Source organism: Palaemon carinicauda, chromosome 13 (genome assembly GCF_036898095.1).
Source record: "Palaemon carinicauda isolate YSFRI2023 chromosome 13, ASM3689809v2, whole genome shotgun sequence".
Classification (NCBI taxonomy): Eukaryota; Metazoa; Arthropoda; class Malacostraca; order Decapoda; family Palaemonidae; genus Palaemon; species Palaemon carinicauda.
In genome coordinates, this window is record NC_090737.1 from 135,092,211 (window position 1) to 135,102,210 (window position 10,000).

General features: G+C 44.4%; 1 protein-coding gene across 1 annotated transcript in view; it reads right to left on the reverse strand.

Moving 5' to 3' along the window:
* Positions 1 to 10,000, reverse strand: part of LOC137652099 (sialin-like) — a 20,673-nt gene that overhangs the window by 6,348 nt on the left and 4,325 nt on the right. Inside the window, exon 6 of the mRNA XM_068385297.1 lies at positions 988 to 1,137. Coding sequence (XP_068241398.1) covers positions 988 to 1,137 — 150 coding nt within the window. The remainder of the gene's footprint in view (positions 1 to 987; positions 1,138 to 10,000) is intronic.

Below are 10,000 nucleotides of genomic sequence, written 5' to 3' on the forward strand. Positions count from 1 at the left end.
AGTGTTTTTAAGCAGTATGGAGTCCTTGGATTGATATGTGTGAAATTTTTGGATTTGTATTTCGAAGTCCTTGGACTGGTATGTAGTTTGAAGTCCTTGGACTGGAATGTAATTTGATGTCCTTGGACTGATGTGTAGTTTGAAGTCATTGGACTGGATTTAGTTTTAAGTCCTTGGACTGATATATAGTTTGAAGTCTTTTAACTAAGATGTATTTTGAAGTCCTTGGACTGATACGTCGTTTGAAGCCTTTTGATTAAGATATGTTTTGAAGTCTTTGGATGAAATGTAGTTTGAAATCCTTGTACTGATATATAGTTTGAAGTCTTTTAACTGAGTTGTATTTTGAAGTCCTTGGACCGATACGTAGTTTGAAGTCTTTTGATTAAGATATGTTTTGAAGTCTTTGGACGAAATGTAGTTTGAAGTCCTTGGACTGATGTATAGTTTGAAGTCTTTTAACCGAGATGTATTTTGAAGACCTTGGACTGATACGTAGTTTGAAGTCTTTGGATTAAGATGTATTTTGAAGTATTTGTACTAATAGGTAGTTTGAAATCCTTGGACTGATATGTAGTTTGAAGTCTTTGTACTGATGTATAGTTTGAAGTCTTTGGACTAATGTGTAGTTTAAAGGCCTTGGAATGATATGTAGTTTGAAGTCCTTGAACTAATGTGTAATTTGAAGTCCTTGGACTGATATGTAGTTTGAAGTCTTTGAACTAATGTGTAGTTTAAAGTCCTAGGAATGATATGTAGTTTGAAGTCTTTGGACCGATATGTAGTTTGAAGTCTTTTGACTAATGTTAGTTTTAAGTCCTTGGAATACTATGTAGTTTTGAAGTCTCTAAACTAATACGTAGTCCTTAGACTACTACTACTACTACTACTACTAATAATAATAATAATAATAATAAAAATAATAATAACAATAATAAATTATTTGTTTTCTTTGGAAATTTCCAAGAATGGACAATCTCACATTACCTGGTTTATATCAAAATGCTGCATATTCTTCAGGTAGGTTGGGATCTCCGTCAGGAGGGTGAAAAACCCGTAGTCGTACCCAAAGGCGCCCATCATCAGGCCCCAGAACGGAAGGGAGGTAAAGATCTCCCTCAGGGGAAGAGCCACGACCTGCAGAAGGGAGATGATACCAATAGTTAATTTCTTTTAGCGATGCATATTTGCACCGACTCGCAGCGTTGCCCTTTTAGCTCGGAAAAGTTCCCTGGATCACTGATTGGTTGGACGAGATAATTCTAACCAATCAGCGATCAGGAAACTTTTCCGAGCTAAAAGGGCACCGCTGCGAGTCGGTGCAAATATGCATCGCTAAAAGAAATAGACTATAGCGTGACGATTGCTCATTAAGAATCAAGGTTGAAGTCATTCTTCGTTAATCAAGGCAATGTTGCAATGCTATATTGATGTTGATTGACTGATTTAAAATGATCTGGCGTTGCATTAATGGAGAACAAGGTGTCTTGATTGCTCTTAATGGAATTTAATAACGTTTAGAGTCTTTCTTTATTCTGTTCTCGATCTATGTCAAGATGATGAGAGGATGTTTTATTATTCTTATTCTCTTCTCTCTCTCTCTCTCTCTCTCTCTCTCTCTCTCTCTCTCTCTCTCTCTCTCTCTCTCTCTCTCTATATATATATATATATATATATATATATGTATATATATATATATATATATATATATATATATATATATATATATATATATATATATATATACAAATATATAGACATAAATATACACATAATAATTTACATATATACATATACATATATATACATATATAATATATATATATATATATATATATATATATATATATATATATATATATATATATATATATATATATATACATGTATATAGATAGACAGATAGATAGATGAATGGATGGATAGATGCACCCACACACACAGACACACATCCAAACACACACACATTATATATATATATATATATATATATATATATATATATATATATATATATATATATATTTTTGGGCTCAAGCCATGTCGTCCTGATGGAAGTTCCTATAGGGTAGCTTCCTAGGGTATATTACAACTACGGCGATATTCCCAGAGAATTTACCTTAAGGTACCAGAATTCTAACTCCTGGAGCGAGTATCCCTCGTGAAAGGGATATCGCGACATATCAGAGGACGTATTCTAGACACGTCACATGGCAATCTACAACCTGAATAGAGATTCGTCTCGTAGGGAGATTGACGAGATACGAATTCGGGAAAGAAAAAGGGGGGAGCCGCTCCCAAGGCTTCCCAATCCCCCGATTCGTATGCGTGCCTGGCGCCAATCCTGGCGCCATCTGTATTCCTTTTTGCGTAGCTTAACAACTCGGTGTTTTTTCCTGTTTTTCTCGCAAATCTTGGATTTATTCAGCTTTTCATGGCTTCTCCGTCTTCGTTGGCCTCGGATAAGTTGAGTATAGTGTCTGTTATGTATAAATGTAGGCTCTTGGTAAAATTTTGAGTGATTAATAGGATTAATCTTTGATACAAGAGCCGTAGCCTACCAGAGGTGTCCTGGACACTGTCACTCGCTAGGTATAAATTAGTTAGTCAGAGTGACATTCCTGGTTGTTTTGCTTAATAAATTTTAGCTATTTAGCGTTACATAGGATTTCCTTTCGTGCTTAGTATTATTTGGCGAAGTATTCGCCATTCTGGCCTACGCTAGGCCATGTAGCCTAGTCGTTTGGTCCTAGTACTTAATGCATGATTTTGGTTTTTCCGAGTGTAATTAAAAGTTTATTAAAGCTTTAGGCTATTTTTTATACATTTTAGACTGTGTGGAATATTTCCAAGATTGTATACGTGAGAGTTTCGGTGAATTAGGTAATCGATTCTCTTGGTGCCTAGGTTAATTGCTTATGGAGCCTTAGTATACTTTATTATTCTCCCCGGTTGCTTTCTTTTCTTCGGAGAAGGTATGCAATCCCTTTCCCTCTGTTTAAGCCTTGGGCTTATCCCTAAGTGGTTTTTTCCGAATTTATTTTCGATAAAACTATACTAGGGTGTTACTGTACCTTCCTGTTCCAGCAGAGTCTGGTTCAAAGAGGGACAGAACAACAGAGTTTTTTAGTCTGGTCCGTGTTGTCTGGCTTGGGGCAGAGTTCCCCTCGCTGACCTAACACTTTTAAAGGGAGCTTAGCTCCCTTAGGTCACTATCGAAGGTTTCTGTAGTATGATTCCTCCCTTTGTGATCGACCAGACTAAAGTCCTGTTGCTGTTCTTGGGGAGGATAAAATCTTCCCTTGGGAATAGCAACGCCTTCCTTGCTTTGGTGCTTTGGAAGCTGGCAAGTATTGCTGGCCCTTTCCCTTAGATCTCCCTTAGGCTAAGACAGAGTTCTTGGCTACGGGTGATCTGTCACTAAAGCAAGGTTGGCAGGACCCTCTTGTCCCTTCCCCCTCTATCTCCGTAATGGCCTAGCCATTACTGTACTGTACCTTGCCGGCCGGCAGGGGTATTACTGTACCATATGTCATTCTACTTCTGGACCTAGTATAGGTTGGGATTTGGATTGACTAAGCCCATTGCCGGCCGGCAGAGACGCTGGACGGCAAGGGTCTTATGTTTTCGAGTGCTGCCCGGACCTCTCTTGGTCCCTCATCCATGCCTGCCGGCAGAGCCGGACGGCATTGGTCAAGGAAGCCTGAATTAAGTTTCTCCCCTTCCTTATATGCACTCTTTCGGTTGCCGGGCTGGGGGGGTTGTGTACACTCTTATCCCGGCATCCATTCTATTTTCTTCTAGTGCTGTACCTGTCCCGGCAGCCGGCCTATGAGGCCGGCTGCCGGCCTATGAGGCCGGCAGCCGGGCAGGGGTAGTCTTCTGGTTCTTTTGCTGCCGGCTGGCATCGGTCTTGTACCTTTGCCGGCCGGCTTATGTCAGTCCTTGTCTGCCGGTCACCAAGAGTGTGGCCGGCAGCTGGGTACTACCTTGTGTAGTTGCTGGCCGGCAATCATTGCCGGCCAACACTGGCTGTTGCTGGCCGGCAGCTGCTGCCGCCGGCACAGGCATTTGAACCAGAGGGCTGCCGCCCTATAGCTGTTAAGTAGTATACTTTAAAGCTAATTGTGGTGTGTGCCGGCCGGCAAAGGCAGGCCGGCACACATCCTCCTATACTGTACTAGTATTCTTCTGTATAGCATATACAGTAAGAAGAAAACTATAGTAAAAGTTTAGGTACAGCACTGTATCTTCTAACACTATTGTGTTTTCTTACACAGCCCTTTGCTGTTGCCCTCAGACAGGAAGCAGAGTTCTTCCCCGTCTATTATCCAGGATTTTTAAAATCATTGCCTAGGTGTGAGCTCCACCTGTTTCCTATGGAAACCTTGCATTGGTTACTCTAGTAGAGATAAACCATTTTTTGATTTTATTATCTGGAAGGCTGCAACAATGGGTTGTGAGGGAAACACAAGTGTGTGTCTTTCATTTATGAATTGTTATGCTATACTATGCATATCCAGTGATACATAGTTCACTTGATACTCATGGAAATTCTCTCTTTACAGAAGGACACTCCGAAGTGGGGAAGTGCTTTCTGCAATGTCAGCAGCAAGAACCTCTGCGGACATGAGTTTTGTAGGAGACACGCAGCATACGCTGTCTCCAAGGATGATCTCCGGTATTGGGACCCTCAGGTATGTACTGGGTGCACTAACCTGATTAATGAGACATTTAAATAGCTAGGAAGAAGCTTCGTACCTGGGTAAGGGGCTTCCAAAAGTACACTTCTGGCCCTTATCTTCCAAGTGAGAAGATGAGGGCGTATCTTTTCCCTAAGGCATCAGCTGAGGCAGTGATTCCCCAGCCTCAAGAGGAGATCCCCTAAGTTCAGATCCAGGTGGATGCTGAAGTCGCGGTCGCGATGCAAGACATCCAGCTAAATGACAGGATATCTGATGTGGACGGGTGTCAGGAGGAAGACCTCCTTGCAGAAGCCCAGGATGAAGTTCAAGTCCCTCTACATCGGCCGGTCTCCCAGTAGAGCTGGGACAGGCCCTCTCTTCTATTGTTGGAATGATCCAACAAATGCAGAAGGAGAATCAGGAGAAGGCGGCTGCAATGGAACTGCGAATGCAGTGCCTTGCAGAATCACATGGGCCCCAGAAAAGCTCAATGTGAAAGACCTTCCTTTGTGCTCGAATGCTAACCCATGGAGGTATGCTGAGCACATGTCGATGACGACTGGAAAGATCGTCATCTCGGATATGCTGGGCTCAGTTCCCCTGGAGGGTGGAATTCTGGCCCAGCAAGGCACCATATCCGGACTGTTATGTCCGGCTGAGGAAGGAACCAGCTTCAAAGGAGGAGGCAGAGCCGAAGGAGGTCATAGTGATGACCATGCTAAGGCTCAAGCTCTACTTTCATCTTCGATGAAAGAGAGGGGCTTCTCTAACTCAAAGGTAGCTGCATTGAATAGGAAGCTCCCTTCCTTTGTGTCCTCGCCTACTAGAGCCTTCCCCCTTTTTACAGAAAGGGTTTCTGGCTGTACTAAAAGCAATCGAGGCCGGCAAGTCTTGCCCCTCCCTAGAGGAGTGTAAACCCTTGTCGCTGGCCCTGCCTATGGACCACAAAGATTGGAAGGACGTCCATCTTACGTTCTAAGTGGAAAGTTGGAGGCTGATATTGCCGGACGTCAGTTCGGCAAGGACCCCCCTAAGCTGTCTGACTTTCTTTTGCGAAGTGAGCTCGATACAAAAGAAAGACTGACTGCCTCAATGTCTCTTCAGACTACTCTCGAGACGATGGCAAGTGACCCCAAGGTCCATGAAATGTTCATGGTAGTGGTCAAGCCTCATCTGGCCACAGTGACGAAGGACCTTTATGGCTTCGTCAAGGCAAGGAGAGCTTGTAGGGAGTTCGTGTTTACCTCGGCTACAGTGAGGCACGAGCTAAAGAAACTAATCTCCTCCAACATTTGGGGAAAAGACCTTTTTCCCTACCGACTTGGTCAAAGAAGTTTTTGATAAAGCCACCTTGGAGAATAGAAACCTTCTCCAGAAGTGGGACCTGGCTATCAAAAGAAAGTCTTCCCCGGATGAGGGTCCTCAACCAAAGAGGAAGACTATGAGGACTAGGCTACCGTCTCGGCCAGCCAAGCCTCTTAGACAGCAACAGCAACTGCAATTGCCATTGCCCCCAGTGCCCCAGATCGTGGCACAAACCCCGACCACCTTTCAGTGGGTACCCCAGGCCGTGTCGACACAGTCCACGGCATTCACCCCAGCGTTCGAAGGGCAGTCTACTTCCTTCCGAGCAAAGCCTAGAGGAGCAGCCAGAGGCTCGTCTAGACGCCCCTCAAGGGGAAGGGGATTCAGGGGTGGTCGTGGTCAGGAAGGCAAGACCTCAGGACGGCAGTCCAAGTGAGGTGATACCGGTAGGAGGGAGACTTCTGAAATTTTGGGATCGGTGGACCTTCGATCCCTGGGCCCACAGCCTACTCAAGAATGGATTGGGCGGGAGCTGGTACAGCACTCCACCCCCGTACCTTCGGTTTTTTCCAACACTCCACCCCCGTTATGGAGGAGTACGTTCAAGAACGGTTGGAGAAAAAGGGTGAAGCCCATCAATTTCTAAGGGAGGCTGTTTTGTGTTCCCAAGAAAGACTCGGAAAAGCTCAGAGTCATTCTGGACTTGTCGCCACTTAACAAGTTCATAGTGAATTGCAAATTCAAAATGCTAACACTGCAACACATAAGGACCTTAATGCCCAAGAGGGCATATTCCGTCTCTATAGACTTGTCAGATGCCTACTGGCACATTCCAATTAGCCATCGACTCTCCCCCTACCTAGGGTTCAGGCTACAGCGAAGACTACACGCCTTCGGAGCCATGCCATTCGGGCTAAACATAGCCCCAAGGATTTTTTACGAAGCTTGCGAGCGTAGCTCTCAAACAATTTCGCCTAAAGGGAATTCAGGTAGTAGCCTACCTGGACGACTGGTTGGTGTGGGCAGCATCCGAGACAGAATGCTTGCAAGCTTCCAGTCAGTGATCCAGTTCCTAGAGTACCTAGGCTTCAAGATCAACAGAAAAAGTCTCGACTTTCTCCATCTCAAAAGTTCCAGTGGCTAAGATCCACTGGGACCTTTTGTCACACCGTTTCTCCACCCCAGCGAAGAAAAGGAAGGAGATAGCGGGTTCTGTCAAGAGACTTCAAGATTCCGAAAGGATATCAAGACACGAGCAGGAGAGAGTACTGCGCTCTCTCCAGTTTGCTTCGGTGACAAACCCAGTGCTAAGAGCACAGCTAAAGGATGCAATCGGAGTTTGGAGAAGTTATGCATCAAACGCGTGAAGAGATCTGAGAAGACCAGCCGCTTCGGCTAAGTACTCTTCTCAGGCCTTGGTCCCAAGCCAGACATCTAAAGAAGTCAGGTTCTTCTTCAGCCACCTCCCCCGTCGGTGACGATTCACTCAGACGCCTCAAAGGAGGGATGGGGAGGTCACTCTCATCGGAAAAAAGTCCAGGGGACTTGGTCCAGGCTATTCAAGACCTTTCTCATAAAACTTTCTAGAAGCTAGGGCAGTGCTCCTTACCTTAAAGAAAGTCTCCCCGCGTCATTCGTTCCACAGAAAGTGGTAATAGACAGCGAGGTAGTTGTAAGATACTTGAATCGACAAGGATCGAGGTCACCACCTCTCAACCAGGTGATGTTGGCCGTCTTCCGATTGGCGGAAAAGAAGAAGTGGTACCTGTCGGCAGTTCACCTTCAAGGAGTCCGCAATGTGACAGCGGACGCTCTATCCAGGTTCACACCGATAGAGTCGGAATGGTCCTTAGACGCAGGATCATTCTCCTTCATTCTGAATCAGTCCCAGAACTGCAGATAGACCTCTTTGCGACGAAAGACAACAAGAAGTTGCCCCTGTACGTGCCCCGTACGAGGACCCCTTAGCGGAAGCAGTGGACGCGATGTCCCTCGACTGGAACAGATGGTCCAAGATTTATCTGTTCCCTCCTCACAACCTTCTGTTGAGGGTCCTCAACAAACTGAGATCCTTCAAAGGGTAGCGGCAATAGTGGCCCACAAGTGGCCGAACAGCGTGTGGTTCCTCCTGGCATTGGAACTGTAGCTGAAGTTTGTACCACTACCAGATCCAGTTCTGACCCAGCGAGTCCAGAAGTCAACTGTCTGCGCTTCATTACAGAAAACCCGGACCCTGCAGGTCATGATTTTCTCTCCCTAGCGGTGAGAAAGCGTTTCGGGATTTCGAAAGCCAGTATAGACTTCCTTGAGGAATATAAATGCAAATCTACTAGAAGGCAATATGAGTCATCTTGGAGAAAATGGGTGGCCTTTTGTCAAGGCGAAGATTCCGCAGGAGATCTTGACAGACTTCTGCTTATCTTTTTTCCCCACCTCCATGGTCAAGGGTTGGCAGCGAACACGATTTCAGCGTGTAAGTCTGCTTTGACAAGACCCATTCTATATGCCTTCCAGGTCGACCTAGGTAACGAGATCTTTAATAAAGTCCCGAAAGCCTGTGCTAGGCTCAGACCTTCAGCACCTCCAAAGCCCATTTCATGGTCTTTAGACAAGTTCTTCATTTCGCTTCTCTGTTGAGCAATGAAGAATGTGCGTTAAAGGATTTGACACAAAAAGTTATTTTCCTAATTTGCACTCGCGTCCGGGGCCAGGGTTAGTGAAATTGTAGCCTCTCGAGAGAGGCAGGTCGTGTTCAGTTCCTGGATGGGGAAGAACTGAACCTGTTTCCGGATCCTATGTTTCTCGCCAAGAATGAGTTACCCACCAACAGGTGGGGTCCCTGGAGAATCTGCCCTCTGAAAGAAGATGCATCTCTATGTCCAGTAGAATGCCTAAAGGTCTATCTTCATAGAACTTCAGACTTCAAGGGTGGTCAACTATTCAGGGGAGAAACATCAGGCTCAAATTTATCTCTGAATCAACTCAGAGCAAAAATCACATATTTTATTCGCAGAGCGGATCCTGACAATACACCCGCAGGTCACGATCCGAGGAAAGTTGCCTCATTCTTAAATTTCTTTAATTGCATGGATTTTGAACATCTCCGTTCATACACTGGCTGGAAGTCTTCCAGAGTGTTCTTTCGCCACTATGCGAAGCAAGTAGAGGAACTAAAAGAGATCTGTGGTAGCAGTGGGTCGCGGTGTTAACCCTACTGTTTAACTCTGCGAGGAACAGTGGTCTTAATTGGGACGATTAATTCCAGGGTGAGTGTGTAGTTACATACTGTACTACAAACTAAGTGAGGGCACTATGTTGCCCATCCAGACTGTTCCATTTCCGAAGGTGAACCTAGCATAAGTGCAGACATGTGTGCCGAGCGTTTCTAACGCTAATGTCATTGATTTGTAATACAGGCTTTTATGACTTTGATACCTCGGTATCTTAAAAGTGGCATCTAATGTTTTTCTTTCAGACAAACAAGCCCTGTTTACTATCATACTTATGCTTAAAGTTTTGGGTTATCCTCTTCTTATATATATATGTATAATTGTGGTTAACCTGTCTGTTTATTGTCTGTCAATAAGCTTGTTCTTGAGAACCTTGCGTCTCCTTCACCTGTGTCAATTTATTGGTATAATTGAGCATTCATTCTATGTACCTTATCTGGGATAATTCTAATAGAATTGTTCCTTTATGCAAGCTAGGTTGCATTGGTTTTCCTCCTATGCGGATATAAAACCTTTGGCCAATACAAGTATTGTGCGGAAAACTGGTCGATATTTCATATTGACGCAGTGGTCCTTTACAAACTATGCTTTACTTAATATAGGGCGAGACCACTATATTAGCTTGCCTGATATTCATACATAGATATATGTACTCTTCGAGACTTTCCAGAGTCTAGTAGGACTCTTCCCTGTAGGGGGCAGGAAGCTCTAACATAGTTTATAGTTAGTTGAAAAGATGTATAACGGTAACATCTTAGGTCTCTAGGTCTAGTCGACCGG